The following is a 15,927-nucleotide window of genomic DNA, read 5'->3' as shown; positions in this document are numbered from 1 at the left end:
CGCGACGTGTTCCTCTGCTCATGCTGCAAAAGGTGAAAGAAGAGTAACAGAGGATGGAACAAAATCTCATAATAGAGAGGGTTACACAGCCCACTGACTGGTGTGCACCCATGGTGCCAGTCCTGAAGAAAAGCACAGGAAAAGCCCGCATCTGTGTCGACCTCAAAAGGCTGAATGAGGCTGTTAAACGAGAACGATACATATTGCCCACAGCTGATGACATCATAGCAAAACTAAGCGGAGCTACAGTCTTTTCTTCCTTGGATGCAGCCAGAGGGTTCTTCCAGATACCTCTCCATCCAGACTGCTGGAGGCTCACTACTCAGGGCGGGTAACTCACGATTCGATACTGTGATGATATGTGGGCCACGATAACGATAATATCACAATACACTATGTCTACGATATTCAATATATCATTAGAAATCTCTTCAACAATATATTACGAGATATGTGACTAAAAAAGAAAAAAATGGCCATAAAAATTAAAACAAAAATAATAATTCAATGCCAATACGTGTACAAAGCACAAAGAAAGGTGCATTTGCTGATGGCCATACTACCCTGAGAACGCCCGATCTCATCCGATCTCGGAAGCTAAGCAGGGTCGGGACTGGTTTGTACTTGGATGGGAGGCCGCCTGGGAATACCAGGTGCTGTAAGCTTATGCTCTCTATAGGAAGGGTCAGAGCAGACTCTTCCTACTCAGGAGGCTGAGGTCCTTTGGCGTTCGGGGAACACTCCTCAGGAACTTCTATGACTCGGTGGTTTCATAAGTCATCTTCTATGGAGTGGTCTCCTGGGCAGGAGGCATCTCGGGCCGGGACAAAAAGAGACTGGACAAACTCGTGAGGAGGGCCAGCTCTGTCCTGGGCTGCTCCCTGGACTCTGTGGGGGGCAGGAGGATAACGGCAAAACTGTCATCAATGCTGGACAACCCAGCCCACCCACTCAATGACACTCTGAGAACACTCCACAGCTCCTTCAGTGATAGACTGTTACACCCTCGCTGTACCAAAGAGAGATTTCGCCGCTCCTTCCTGACGACTGCTGTCAGACTTTTTAACAAGAACATTGGATCAGGCCTAGAAACGGGAGGGCATTAGTGCAATTGTGCAGTCCTAGGATGCAATATACACTACTACTGTACTTTCAGCCAATGGTGTACTTACAGTACTTTTATCATTGCAGTATTTCCCATCATTGCGGTACTTTTACTATTACAGTACTTTTATCATTGCAGTATATTTTATCATTGCAGTACTTTTTACCATTACAGTATTTTTATCATTGCAGTATTTTCTATCATTGCAGTACTTTTCTATCATTTCAGTACTCTTACCATTACAGTACTTTTATCATTGCAATATTTTTATCATTGCAGTATTTTCAATCATTCAGTAGTTTTTATCATTACAGCGTTTCCCCCTCTGTATAATGGACAGGCATTAGAAGTGTTTCCTTACACTTAGATATGTTTGTACTGTGTATAAAGTAATACCTCGCTACTTCGCGGTTCACCTTTCGCGGGTTCAGTGCTTCGCGGGTCTAAAAAATATTCAAAAATTAAAAACATTTTTGCCCGGGCACGATCGGGGGCGACGTTTCGCGCGGTTCGGACCGTACCAGAGCTCCAGCCGGCGTGCGTGGCAGTTAAGCCGAAGAGGAGCACCTTCCGCCCGGGGCACGAGCGGGGCGAAATGAAACCGAGTTCAACCGAACGGAGACACGCTTCGGGTGAGCAGGTCCGGCGTGCGTGACAATTAAGCCGAAGAGGAGCACCTCTTCCGCGAGCGGAGCGCGAGGCTGTCAGTTATGAATGAATGAATAAATAAATGAAGAATGCCACCTTTCATTTCACAGGGCACACCGGACGGCGTACCAGCAGGTAAAAGTCGAAGTAATTAAATAAATACAAAAAGAAGTAATTGAATAAATACAAAAATAATGGCTGGGGAATAAAAAAAATAATAAGTTTTAATAATAATTTGGTTTCTTTTGTTATAACATGAATTTCACTCTCTCTCTCGCTCTACCCGTATTCTATAAGGTGTACTGTATACAGGGGGGTATACTGTATACCTGTATAGGTTTTTTTAAGCATTTTTGAAGGGGCGCCGCTACTTCGCGGATTTTCAGTTTTTGCGGGTGGTCTCGGTCCCCATTAACCGCGATAACCGGGGTATTACTGTATTTGCATGCTTTTTATGAATGTCTGCTGCTAATGTTATGCATTAACGGCTACATTACGCCGCCGACTCTGTGTGATCTATATCTTTGCTGCTGTAACACCTCAAATTTCCCCATTGTGGGACTATTAAAGGACATCTTTATCTTTATCTTTATTTGCAAAGTACCTCACTGCCGCTGAGTCTTAACACTGTAGCTACAGCTGGACGAATTAAAGTGCACAAACATAAATAACATGTTTTATGTAAACCAAGACACTGCACTGCTTTCTGAACCTGAAATGTCAGTATCAACTGTCATTAAAGTGCTTTACGTTAACCCGCCCAGTGGAAACATCAAGGCATATTCTTCTTGAGGAACACTAACTGTACAACATGCTCCGACGTAAGAGCACGCCAAAGGGAAACTTTGCTTTAAAAGCAGTAGTGATTGTCGGCTGTCTTGGTTCGCCTTTTTTTATCACCTGCGAGTAGTAACCGTGATAGCGAACGAGGTGGCTTTGCAGATTCGTAGTGTTGATGTTATATTTTACCTTTGCAAAGCAGTTCTTGCAGATTGCATACTCTTTATCCAGTGTTCTCCTGTCTTCAGTCTCGTAAAAAGCGAAGTGTCTCCACACTTTCGAGTGCAAACTCTTGAAACTTGATTTGTTTTTCTGGGTTTTCCGCCATTCTTGCATTAGTTCTTTTTCTATTGTAAATTCTTCACACTCTTCACCGGCCGCTGATCCCGGCAATTTTAGAACCGTTTGTGGCATTAGCGCCCCCACAGACAGGACAGGAGAGATTAAATACGGACGGTGATGACGAGGTAAATCCAATATGTGTGTTTGGAAAATATGTAAATGACTTGTGCTGGGAGGAGTATGCAAATCACTGTTGTGAGTCCGGTTAGAACTCCAATAACAAGGACAGGATCTTGTGTTTTCTGGTCTTTAATAAAGTTGAAGTCAAAGTACACATTTCTTGATGCTTCAAACGAAATATTCGTGTCGTTCTAAAAAGAAAATAATAAAGTATTAAAGGAATATAAGAGTTTGAGCTTAACGTAGTTCATTAGATGTTGCTGCATCCTGTGTAAGAAAGTGTGAGACTGTAAAGTGCTGAGCGTTTGACTGGTGGAGCGGAACAGGGTATGTGGTGCAAGAATGTAATGTTTTAGGACAGACGGTGATAACCGCAAGGAGGGGGCGGAGACGAGATAACTCAAGCCACAACCAGGAGGAGCCACCACGTGATTCTTCAGGGGAAGAAAGACCAATAAGAGCAAGCTAAAGTTAACTGCAGGATACACATAGCCAATAGAACCATGCCAGGATGCCTTTGTTGCTGTGCCATTTGCATATTGTATAGTATGAATCGTTACTGGGCAACTCGGATGTAGAGAATGTCTGCTGGTGGCAAGAGAGGTGTAGAGTTGTATTGAGAGGGACCCGAGACCCAGGTGCACATGTAGTCTGTGTATTAGGAATAAATCCACTGGTGCGTGAAAATTCCGGCTTCCTGATACCTTTCTATTGCAGAACGAGCGCGCATATTGTTGGATGAGTGAGAGTTGGGTAATGTCACAAATTGGAGTCAGATTGCTAATTAGAGTTTGCGTTGATTTAAAATTAAATTTAAAACTAAATTCCAACAGTATCAATATCTGACTAATGCAAAAATCACAACACAAACATACGTGACTCAGACACGAAAAGTAGTCGCGGCAATAGCTCTCCATTCAATGCGCTTGTGAACATTGCATGTTACCGATTATCAGTGAAACGTATATTTGTACAGACAAACGAGCAGTGTTATTAATGCTGTAACTTACTTGTCTCACGCACAACTCGAAGCAGGATAAATGTGGACTACAACTCAAATAAACTTAGCTTGATAGACAGGACTGACACGATTCTCGCCACCGTCTCTCCTTCTTTCTCCTTCCTATATACACGCACGCACACGCAACGTGAGTTGGAGCGCTAAACTCTGCCCTCTTAAAGGAACCGGTGTCGCAGTCTCTGAGCAGCCTTTTCTACAGTGTTGTTTTGAAATATCGATATTGCCGCCAGGCTATCGATTATTTATTGCGACAGAGTTAGCATCAATTTATTGCAATATCGATTTTTCCCCCACCCCTAATGCCAAGTATCAAGTGGTAACTGTAGGACAGCCACGGGTATTCACCAGAAAACAAGAAGAATCCCAAGCATAAAAGAAAAAAAAGAATCATAAAGAGTAGTTGCAATAATAACCAGTATTTAGACACAATCATGAAAGGATAATTTATTTTTTGATTGGGGACCACACAATTATCAGTAGAGATGGGCATGAAGTGTTGAGGCATTCCTTCAAATTGCGTCAAAATGTTGGCACTTCAGTCAAAACAACATGAGGGACATCTCGTCGAACAATGAAGTCAAAAGAACCTAAGAATGAAACATTCCTTTAAAAATAAAGAGAAAGGTGGAGGTGGAAAGTCAAACTTTATTTTGGTCTCACGCACCAAGTTTTTTTTTTGCTGAGTAACTTTGGGTAATAGACTATTACTATTACTGATAGTACACTTATCAAGACTCAGAGCGCTGTCTTTCAATCGGTGCAGATTGTGAACATCTTTGTTTTATCGGGGTCAAGAAGCAAAAAATTGAAAGACATCCATTGTTTAAACTCAGAAAGGAACGTCTCTTGATTACAGCAGATCCGGAGTTTAATCCCGCGCCAAAATCTATAGTCTTACCATTTTTATTGGTTGCGTAGCTACATTGTGGCATTTCTTAGTGCAACTCTTCTCAATAAAGAGAAACATTAAAAAACAGTTAATGCTATCCAACAGCTTGCTCCCAGTCTCCTGAATGCAGACAAGCTGCCAGTCGGCTCCGCCCCTTCCTCCCACTCACCACAAAGCCTCCATAATTTTTTTCCTTCTCATGCTTCCCTCCCTTCCTACTGGTCTCTCAGCAGGGAAATTTCTGGGGGAGTTGTTATAATTTAGAGACAAAGTAGAATGGATTAATGATAATTCTCCGCCCTCCTTTCTTATTTTACTCCAATCAGTCGGGACACTTGTGGGCAGACAGACGACAGGAATCACAATGTCATCAGAGGATCATTGGAATGTTGGTGGAAAAGCAGAAGGTAATGCTCGCCAAATATATGTTGTTACGTAAATAACACCCTTTCATTTAAAGAATCAGCATAGAATAAACTGTAACTCCATTTGTGGGGATTTTGCTTTTGAACCAGTGGTTGAAATTATCTTTAAAGGGAGGGGGGGTGAAAAGACAAAGTGGTTGGAGATTTAAGTATGCTTCTTGCACTGTTAAGAATTAAGAATTGCTAGGCGTACAGAATTCCCTTATTGACATTTCTCCCTTACCTTAGAGAGGTTATCCCTGCTGCCAATGCAAAAAAGTTATATTTGGATCTTGACACAGTACTGCATCCTTTTCTGTGTAGAATTAAAATCTTCTCACAGTGCTTATGCTGCTTCTGTCCAGTCTTCCTCAAAAATTGGCAGCATGTACTTCACTACAGTTATATATTTGGCCCTTCAGGACTTTATAAAACCTGTCTGTGTGAATATGAATTGTCTGTGTGCCAGCCCCATGTACCCCTTAAACACTTATTAAGATAGTTGGGATAGGTCCAGATTTCTTCAAGAAAGAATTAGCTAACACACGATGTATGCATTGAGATACTTCACCACGTGTCTGGCATCCTATTGTCAGTCAGTCAGTAAATGCTGTTGTTGTGCAATAACACTTTCTCGATAGTGAATTCTGCAGCTTTTTTGGTATTTTCTTGGATGACATAGATTTAGTTCCTTGGGTTTACACTTAGACTGAGTTGGAATATTTTCTTCCCACTTTCCCATCCATGCATGTTAGGTTACTCAACTTCCACCTTAACTCACACATCCCTGGCAAATAGGATGATGATAGATTTTTATGCCAGGCATAATGTGTGTGCAAAGTTTGGTGAGTTTTCGGGCATATTTATGTAATCAAAAGTGTTACTGATTTTGGCAAATAATAAAATATATAATAATAATATCTACAAAACAATAGGGACTTCGCAACGGTTGCTGCTCAGATCCGAAACAGATTAAACACAGTAATGTCCCTTTAAGGAAAATTCAAATCACACACCGATGTCTACTCGTGTTCCACACAGAACTGGATCAGACAGATCGAGGCACACATGGAGAGATTCACTGTGAAAGAGTCCTGCAGTACTTAAAGTGGGATGGTGGGGTCAGAGGCCCTGCCAGGGATTTTGGGCCCCATGAAAAGAGATCTTACTGGGACCCCCCCCAGAGCCGACCAATACACAGATGGAAAAAAATGTATACCGTTTTACAGAAATCTATGCATTCTATTCATATTTTTGACTATTCCCGTATTTGTGCAAATGATATGATAGTTACTTGGTAGCGTAAGCACTGAAACTAGAATGAAATTAATGTAGATTTGATTATTTGCTGCAAGACTGAGACCCTATATCCCAAAACAATCTCTTTCTTTAAATAATTGAACATAAAATCCTCAAGATTAATTCCCAGAAAATCCATAACTTAAATACTAAATAACCTCTTTCATAAAAACAAATAAAATCCCTGCATATACCACCAAAAACAAAATGGCCAATTGCCTTTTATGAGTTATTGTAGTTTCAACAGTATCATCTGTGGAACAAATAAGTAAGATACAAATACTAATACTACTACTAATAATAATATTCAATAAAATCAGCAGCAGATAAATTAAATTAAGTAGGCTCACATATAAACAAAAACATTGCAGGACCTAAACGTTTGTCTGCATTAATAATGAGTTTAGTTTGGGGAGCGAACTACGTAGCTTATAAATAATGTAGAAAGTTGGGAAAAGACAACAAGGTGTTGCTCCCCGAACTTTCCATCACGAACCACTAACCCAACTTGCCTATGAAAGAACTGGGTGACATATTGTCGACCCTTGGCGTCTTTTTCCTGTCTATGCTTCTTGACTTTCCGTTTTTGGCTACTGGACTTCAAGAGTGTCTTGCCATCTCCCGCATCCACTCACTATCTGATGACGTGAAAAGCTGTCGGTCTCTGCAGGCTGGAGTGGTGGACTAAATTCTTTAATTCTTCTCCACTTCTTTGCATTTTTATGTTCGAGCTGTATTCATATGTTCATGTAGATTAGAAATCCCTTTATTGTCATTGTACTCAAGTGTGCAACGAGATTAGAGGGCTCCCCTCTCCAGTGCAATACAACAATAATACAGACAAATATATAAATTAGATAAATAAATAAGAGTGCAATGGAATTTAGTACTGAATAGTGTATATAAAAACACATCACAATGCTGTTCTGCAAGGTAAGGGTGTTCTCGTGTGTGTGCGAGAGTTCAGAATGGAGATGGCTCTCGGAAAGAAACTGTTTCTCAGTCTATTGGTCCTCGATTTGATGCATCTGTAGCGCCTGCCAGAGGGCATCAGGTCGAACAGGTGGGAGTTTGGGTGGGTATTGTCTTTGACGATGTTGAGAGCCCTTCTGAGGCACCGGGCGGTGTAGATGTCCGACAGTGAGGGGAGAGGGCAGCCAATAATCCTTTGCGCTGTTTTGACTGTCCTCTGGAGCCTCACTCTGTCCGCCTCAGTGCAGCCGCTGTACCAGGTGGAGACACAGTACGTCAACAGGCTCTCGATGGACGAGTGGTAGAAGGCTAGCAGCAGCTTCCTGTCCAGGTTGAATTTCCTGAGGACTCTCAGGAAGTGCAGACGCTGGTGGACCTTCTTTACCACTGCTGTGGTGTTGTGAGTCCAAGACAGGTCGTCGGAGATCTGTACTCCCAGGAACTTGAACGTGTGGACCCTCTCCACACACACGCCTTCGATGCAGAGGGGGGGCGGCACCGTCTTGTTCCTCCTGAAGTCGACGACAATCTCCTTTGTTTTTGCAGTGTTAAGGTGCAGTCTGTTGTCCTTGCACCAAGCTGTCAGTCTCTTTACCTCCTCTCTGTAGGCTGTCTCGTCACCTTCCGAGATCAGACCGACCACTGTCGTGTCGTCAGCAAACTTGACGATGGTGTTGTTGCCGTGGGCCGGGCTGCAGTCGTAGGTGTAGAGGGCGTACAGGAGAGGGCTCAGCACGCATCCTTGAGGGGAACCGGTGCTCAGCATGCGGGTGGAGGACGTGTAGGGGCCGAGCAACACAGTCTGGGGTCTGTTGGTCAGAAAGTCCTTAATCCAGATGCGTGTGAGGGCAGGGAGGCCGAGAATGTCCAGTTTGGCGACATGTATTGTCCCTTGTGAAAAATAAGAAAAGTCTACTCACGTTGTCACACTTAGCTGTGACGTTTGCTGTTCCCCCTGACCAAATTTGGAATGTGTTTAAGAGTTGATTCCTTTGTTTAAAAAAATAAAAGTTTTAAGAAACTTGGAAAAAAGTGTTCTTGTCTTTCCCCTTTATTATTTTTTTACGTTGGTTGTTTTATTAGATTTTTTTCTATTTTTGACATTGTTGTGTATTTTGTTCATTCATTGGTCTGTTGCTTTTGTTTGAAAAAAAATGCTATTTTATAAGGTGTGCAAATGTTAAATAAAAAATGGAGTTGGTGGACTGAACCATTTTAAGTAAATGGAGAGGGGGAGGCGTTGAGAAAGTTTTGTTAACAAATAAATTTAGTGTTGCCACCAATGCATTGTAAAAGAAATATATTGGTAATTGTACTTTTATTACTGAGTGTCATATTATTTGGTCAGGATTATAATTTTATTAAGGACCCTTTTGGGCCCCTGTCGATCATGGGCCCCTAGAATCTTGCCCCTAATTCCCCCCCTTTTCTGTGCCCCTGGATAGGGTTGATGTATTGGTCAAGGGCACCTTGACAAGAGGTAGCAAGCAGAGTAGCGCCTCTCCAACATTTAGTTACCATTTTCAGTTTTTTTATTTTTGCATTTTTCTAAAAAGCCTCAGAGACTGAGCTACTGCCGGCTCATCTTGTTCATCTATGTTCACTTTGGTGGCCTGTCTTTGCTGACTTACTAAAATGCTAACGATCACATGGCAGAAAAATCATCTCCATTCTACTATTTGGTACACAGATTTCACAATGCTAGTACCTGATGTGTGGCCAGAGGTGGAGAGGGCGGTGCATTTGGCCCGGGGGGCTGCACTGAAGTGGGCATCGGTGGTTTTCTGTCGACCTGAACATCTGAAACGACTGAGCCAGTACAGGAAGAGCGAGAGTCAGAGAACTGCCTCCATACATACCAGACTCAAGGTAACAGCAATGGAACACACTCAGATGGTGCGTATGATAGAATATGCAGTGCAGTAGTTAAGTGTCTTTTTTAATGCCTCCACTGACCAATATTTTTTCCACCAGTTGATGGTCCAATCGTACTTGGAAGAAGTGTGTTGGGGTATGGAACAGCTCCGAGAGGCCCAGGCTGAACTGAGGGAGCCATCTCAGGCTTTAAAGAAAGCTGGAGTAGAATTTAGCAGAAATCAAGATGAAATGAAATCTCTGGAGAGGCTGAGAGAAGTGTCAGTTAACCACTCTCAGCTCTACACCGCTGTCAGCTACCTGCCAAGACTTTACTCTGGTGAGAAGCTTCCTCATAAGTGCTACTTAGGCTGAACACAATGATAAACATTTTACTTGAATTGCCAATGATAATTTCAATTTCAGAACTTCAATTTACAAGCATAAATTAATATGTGAAACACTTTATATCATGAGAACATGGACAAGGGATAAAAGCATATGCCTCCATAACCATTTTGAGTTAGATGTGAGTGTTTATGGAATGCACTTTTTTTATCCACTCTTCTATTTTCTTTACTGCCTGTCCTATTCAGGGTCATCAGGAGTTGGGAGCTGACTTGGCAAAAAGTGGACTAATTAAACCCTTGACTGTGTGCCACTAAATAACAGGGAACATAAAGAGATAACCGTTCATACTTGCATTCACACATGACACACACAGTCCAATGCCTTGGTGGGTGGGTGAATGCTTTTTTATGTATTAGAATAAAGTGCAATTACACTTCCACTACGGTAGGTGGCATAAGGACTCTCATTTTCAGAGTCTGCGCGGAGAAGGCGGAGGGTTTTTCTTTTTTTGCACTGAGCATGCATGTACACGTCACTGAGCGGGGATATTAAGTGCAGCGCACTAATTTGCAAGAGACACCATGGAAAAATATTGAACAAGGAAAAGAGAGGTGTAGAGTGACTGAAAAAAATAATGTTTGATAAGTTATTCTTCGTAGTAAGTTTATTTGTATGTCTTTCTTTTTTCTTGAATGCTAATAACAATACAAGTGTTATGCAGAGTTTTGTTCTTCTAACACTGATGGGTGGTGAAACAAAATATTAACATATTAACAATTTTTTTAAATGGACATAGGTGTTTTTCAAAGGATAGCGACAATATAAAATTTTTCCTTTTTTCATATATTTTAGGAAAATAGTAGAAAATTAAATCTGCTTATTTACATGCAACAGAAACTTAAGTATGTTTATTATTTTCATGCAGTTGGGAGCATGGTTTTGCAAACGGAGCGTCTGGTGGAGTCAAGAAGGCTCCTGGAGGCCCATGCTTACTTGATGAATCTGGAGCAGTGGCACGATGACATCCTCTGGCAGCTTAAGAGGGCTGCTGGGATGCCAGGAAGTGAGCTCAGCACTGATGACCAGGAGCTGGTGTCCAAATACTTCTCTGGTGTTAGGAACCTGGGAGAGACTCTGGGTGAGGCAACCACAACAAACTAACATACAGTTGAAGCTACTGCCTATTTATTTCTTTTTTGTTTTGTTTTTGTTGACTATATATACAAAGTTTACTGCTTTAGTTATTACACAATAAGTTCCCAGTAGAAAGAATGCTTGTGGCTAACAGAAATAACAATTATCGATTGGAAGACCGTAGTTGCAGATATCTGAAAATTTGTATTTTTCTGTTAATAGTTTTTTTTTTTTCTTGTCTTCAAAGGAAAGTAATGTGGTGTCCACTCTGCATTGTGGGGTGGCGTTCTCTATTGACTAGCTGGCACTGCCAAGCTCCTATCTGTTTTTATTTCTTCAAGTGATGAATCTTTTGAGCAATGGGCACAATTTTGGAGGGCTTGAGCACCTGCCCACAAATATGTCTGTGCATTGCCTGTAAACCAATGGCTGAAAATCTATAAAGTTAAATGATTCTATTTTGTAGTACGTTTTTTTTATGTTTCACTATTACAAATTTTCCCCAAATATTTCCCAAATTTCCCATCACTGCAGGAAAGGAGCTGTGGGCAGTTGTAAGCAATGCCTTTGCTGTGGCTCACCAAAACCCAACATCTTTTGTATCAACTGTGAGAATTATAGAACGGGAAGAGGCTATTGACAGAACTCTGATGGAGGAACGAGTTGAAGGCAACGCCAGGTCCCTACCCCATGGACGACCTCGTTGCTGGAGAGCATGTTTCTTCCAGGTGCCTCTTATCTTATCAAATTTTCTTTCAAATAATAGATATGTTCCATGTGCCTCCACTAGACTAAACACAACATTATGATTAATGTTGCATTTCTGAAAAATGGATTATGCAGCAAAATCCACATGTTGCCATTTACAGTCAACTGAAAATTGTTAGGTTATTTTCCAGAACCGCTGGAAAATAGGATCAGGACTCGAAGCGCAGACACAGAGAGATGAATTTTAACAAAGATATTTACAGGTGCGTGGGTGGTGGGCGCGTCTCTACAGCCATGACGACATGAACAGGAACGAAGCGCTGGACGGAAAGGCCCCCACTCCAGCTGGGCAAAAACAAACACAAACATGACATGACAAAAACGGACCATGACAAAAATGACATCACATCTGCTCAGGGCTCAGGTAACGACCAGCCACGGCTCACCTGTTTTGTAAGTTTGGTCATGTGACGTTTGCAAGCTAGGCCACGAATTGTCTTTTCCTAAGCCCTGAGCAATTGTGATGTCATTCTCAGTCGACAGTTGCTGCTTAATTCATATTCCATAAACGCAGTATAATATCAGAAGACCATCTTTAGACTAGTAGGGCTGCATAAAACATATAAAAAGTCACTTTTTTACTTGACTTATCTTTTAACAATGTTTCTAATTTGAGATGACTAAATTCATGTATTTCATCCTTTTTAGGTACTAGAGGAGGCAGTGGCTGCTCGGTTTCGCAGTGTGTCTTACCTTCACACACAGGGTCCAGGTTTGGCAGCGCACCTCTCTACTCTGCAGCATGCTGTCATGACAGATCTGGCGACAGTACGCCACTTGCTGGAGCCCTGTGTACCGCCACATTACCACCTAACGAGTGTCTACCTTCGAGCGAGTCATCACTGTTTACATGCTCACTTGACACAGGTGAGATATTTCCTCAAGTGGGTTAGTGCACTCAAATGACAACAATTAATTATTTCCCTATTACTCTATCGATCACCAAAGGACTATACATATACACTATGAGTAATGTTTGTGGTGTAGGTTAGCAGTTGGGACTTGGAGAGTGGTGAGATTTTTGCTGTGCTCAACTGGGTACAACATGTCTACAACAGGTGAGGCCAATCAACTTCACAGACTGTATACTTAATTACATACCTGTTTGTATAAACCAGTTGATAGGTTTGACTGACTAAGGCCAACCTCCGTGCCATAAGTCAAACTACGTCTCAGCTGCTTATCCATCCATCCATCCATTTTCAGTACCGCTTCTCCTCACTAGGGTCGCAGGGGTGCTGGAGCCTATCCCAGCTATCTTCGGGCAGTAGGCGGGGGACACTCTGAATTGGTTGCCAGCCAATTGCAGGGCACACAGAGACGAACAACCCAATCATCCGCGCTCACACTCATACCTAGGGGCAATTTAGAGTGGTCAATCGACCTGCCATGCATGTCTTTGGAATGTGGGAGGAAACCGGAGTACCCGGAGGAAACCCACGCAGCCACGGGGAGAACGTGCAAACTCAACACAGAATGGCCGGAGCCGGAACTCATGACCGATGCTGTCTCTCACTGTGAGGTCATTGTGCTAACCAGTCGGGCCACCGTGCCGCCCTCAGCTGCTTATATTCATTTATTTTCTTCTTTAGCTAAAGTTCATGGCTGAGGGAGCCTGAAGAAGAAAAAGAAAAATTAAAAGCTTTACCATCCAATTTTGCTCTTTTGACAGTCAAAACTTGACTATATTGCAAATGTTGTTAGGAATTTCACAATGCTCAGTCAGCACCAAAGATCTTCTGTCGAAGTCAAAATTTATCCTTGCTAATCAGGACCGATAAAGCGATACTATGGAATGCTCAGAGCTTCAGTGGACCTCATAAATCCGGTGGAGAACACACATTTAATGTACTGTAATTACTGTACAATGTATTGGAAAGGAATGGAAAAGAAAGGCAGCATTATGTATAAAGCGCATTTCTCACACAAGGTAACTCAATGTGCTTCATGTTTGCAAGAACATGAGAAAATTGGTTAAAGAAACGTTAATCAGTTCTGTTGGCAGCTTATTACATTCAATGCAGCATAACGAGGAAATGCTGATGCACTAAGTTTGTACAATTTAAATTATTATTTATTAAAAATTGTTACTATTAACTATTCGGGCCCTATTTTGGTAGACTAGCAGGCGTGCGCTCGGCATAAAAAACGGGCGGAACTTTATTCTCATGGCAACGTAAGTCTCGTCATCTACCGTGTGCGTTTGTTCTGACCTTTCTCAGCCACCCTACTTTAGGGCGGAGAGACATCAGCTTTGAAAAGAAATGTAGTATTACAATCAATACATATCTAGACATAAAATAAGACAACGGCTTTTTATTAGCAATTTAGCAGGCACTCTAAGACCGGACCACGTGAATGGCTGACGTCGTCATGACCAAGAGGTTCAATGTCAAATGCTTATTTAAAAAAAAAAAAAAAAAAGAAGAATGTGTACTAAATATGTATAATTTCATCAATGTTATTTGCACTACAGACTACTGAGTTTTGAGATGTACACAACAATAGGTCTCCAAATTATATTTGTAATCAATTTAGCTCTGCAAAATGACTGTTTTTTTCCCTTTATTGACAAAAAAGGTTTACTTTTAAGTACAAAGAAAATGTGCATTAGTGCAAAATATATTACACATTTAGGGTTTAAAAAATGAATTTAATTAATGGACCACCTCCCTCACAAAACCTCTTTAGTGTCTACATTATTAAAGTCGTAACTTTAATTGTTTTTAATGGCGTAATGGCATTTTCTGTCATGTTTGTAAATGTCACTGTACATTGTGAAAAAAAATCGCAAATAAAAATCTAAATCGTAATATCTGTCAGAAAAATCACAATACAATTTTCTCCTAAAATCGTTCAGCCCTAGCGGACACATGCATGTGCAAATGTAAACATGAAAGAAAAGGAGCTTGGTCCTCTAGGTGGGGAATTCAAATTAAAATAAATAAATAAAGATGGAACAATAAATACCCAAATAGTGAGTTGCACTCATGGCGAGAAAGCATTACAGTTTCACCACAGCTATTCAAGTTCAAATTACCCTGGCAATACAAAGCATGCGTTCGTTGTATATATGCACACATAAAATATGTCATATTTTGGAGAGACTTCAAATTGCAATAAATTACGATTAATTATTTTTAAAACTGTGATTAACTCAATTTTTAATTGATTATATATATGTATATATATATATATATATATATATATATATATATATATATATGTCCCAAAATAATGTATACACTCTTTGAATCATTATAACTTATTTAATTTATGTATTTTGACTTTTGAAATAGAGTGATACAAGAGAAAGAATACATATTAAATGAATCTGAGACTAAAATATACAAAAACCTTAGGAAATTAACCTTTAATAAGATACGAACTACTTGGGGTCAATAACAGAATATTCATAATTATGAGTTTACATCAAGTGCTCAAACTGGTTGCCGTTCTGTTCAATACACTTTTCATATCTTGAAGAAATGGACCTACAAACGTCCAGCAACATTTCCAATTGGCATTTGAGCACATTCTTCATTGAGAGCGCTGGAATAAAACTCTTCCACTGAGCACGCTTCAAAATACGATGAACGCTAGATTTGGGAATACCTGTTTCACATGAAATTTGCCGAACCGATTTTCTCAGAGAATTTTGAACATTATCAATAACTTCTTGCTCTCTTGCTGGGCTTGTTGATGATCTGTGTCGCCCAGAATGACCCTTTCTCATACACTGGGTGCTTCCATGCTCCTCAAAGTTATCCAAGATGCATGAAATAGTGACACGTGATGGGGCGTTTCTGTGGAACTCTCTTGTGAAGCGTCTTTGTGCTTCAGCTTTATTCTCATATTTCCAGAATGTTTTTAAAATAAATTTCTTATGCTGGAATGTTAGTTGAGTATCCTCCATTATCAAGGGTTAGACAAATCTGAAATAGGAAAATCGTATTAATAACTATGAATATTTTTAGAGTGTATACATTATTTTGGGACACCCTGTGTATAGATATATATATATAAATATATACCATATTTTTATGGCCAAAAGACGCGCCGTATCAAAGGCCGCAGTACCAGTTGAGGGTGCTATTTCTGTATTTAATACATAGATAGAACGCACCATTGGGCGCAAACAGAACCGTGCAACCGAGCAGTCGCGCTAGCTGCTCAGTCGCGCTAGCGTGTTTTTAAAATGGCAGCAGGAGTTCGGTGGTACTTTATTTTAGCTTTTAAC

At 40.9% G+C, this 15,927-nt stretch overlaps 1 protein-coding gene and 1 pseudogene across 7 annotated transcripts in view; both read left to right on the top strand.

Moving 5' to 3' along the window:
- The first annotated feature begins 546 nt into the window (after nt 1–546).
- Nucleotides 547–665, top strand: LOC148335945 (5S ribosomal RNA; annotated as a pseudogene).
- Nucleotides 666–5,095: 4,430 nt separating this feature from the next.
- The window catches only part of exoc3l1 (exocyst complex component 3-like 1), a 51,519-nt gene continuing 40,687 nt past the window's right edge, over nt 5,096–15,927 (top strand). For 4 of the 7 annotated variants that reach the window (XR_015844010.1, XR_015844011.1, XM_088297691.1 and 1 more), the window contains exons 1-7: nt 5,096–5,312; nt 9,271–9,476; nt 9,555–9,774; nt 10,711–10,923; nt 11,454–11,647; nt 12,336–12,554; nt 12,675–12,745. Coding sequence is in view for 5 of the 7 variants with exons in the window: in XM_088297691.1 (XP_088153817.1) it covers nt 5,270–5,312; nt 9,271–9,476; nt 9,555–9,774; nt 10,711–10,923; nt 11,454–11,647; nt 12,336–12,554; nt 12,675–12,745 (1,166 nt within the window). In the remaining 2 variants the exon portion in view is untranslated. Of the gene's footprint in view, nt 5,313–9,270; nt 9,477–9,554; nt 9,775–10,030; nt 10,924–11,453; nt 11,648–12,335; nt 12,555–12,674; nt 12,746–15,927 lie in introns of those variants that run through there. The other 3 variants (XM_088297692.1, XM_088297695.1, XM_088297696.1) reach the window with 3 other exon arrangements.

The sequence above is a fragment of the Idiotropiscis lumnitzeri genome, chromosome 6 (assembly GCF_059441095.1).
Source record: "Idiotropiscis lumnitzeri isolate Australia: NSW breed Sydney's pygmy pipehorse chromosome 6, RoL_Ilum_1.0, whole genome shotgun sequence".
NCBI classification, from domain to species: domain Eukaryota; kingdom Metazoa; phylum Chordata; class Actinopteri; order Syngnathiformes; family Syngnathidae; genus Idiotropiscis; species Idiotropiscis lumnitzeri.
The sequence above is the reverse complement of the archived record's forward strand: the minus strand, read 5'-3'. Positions and strand labels throughout refer to the sequence as shown.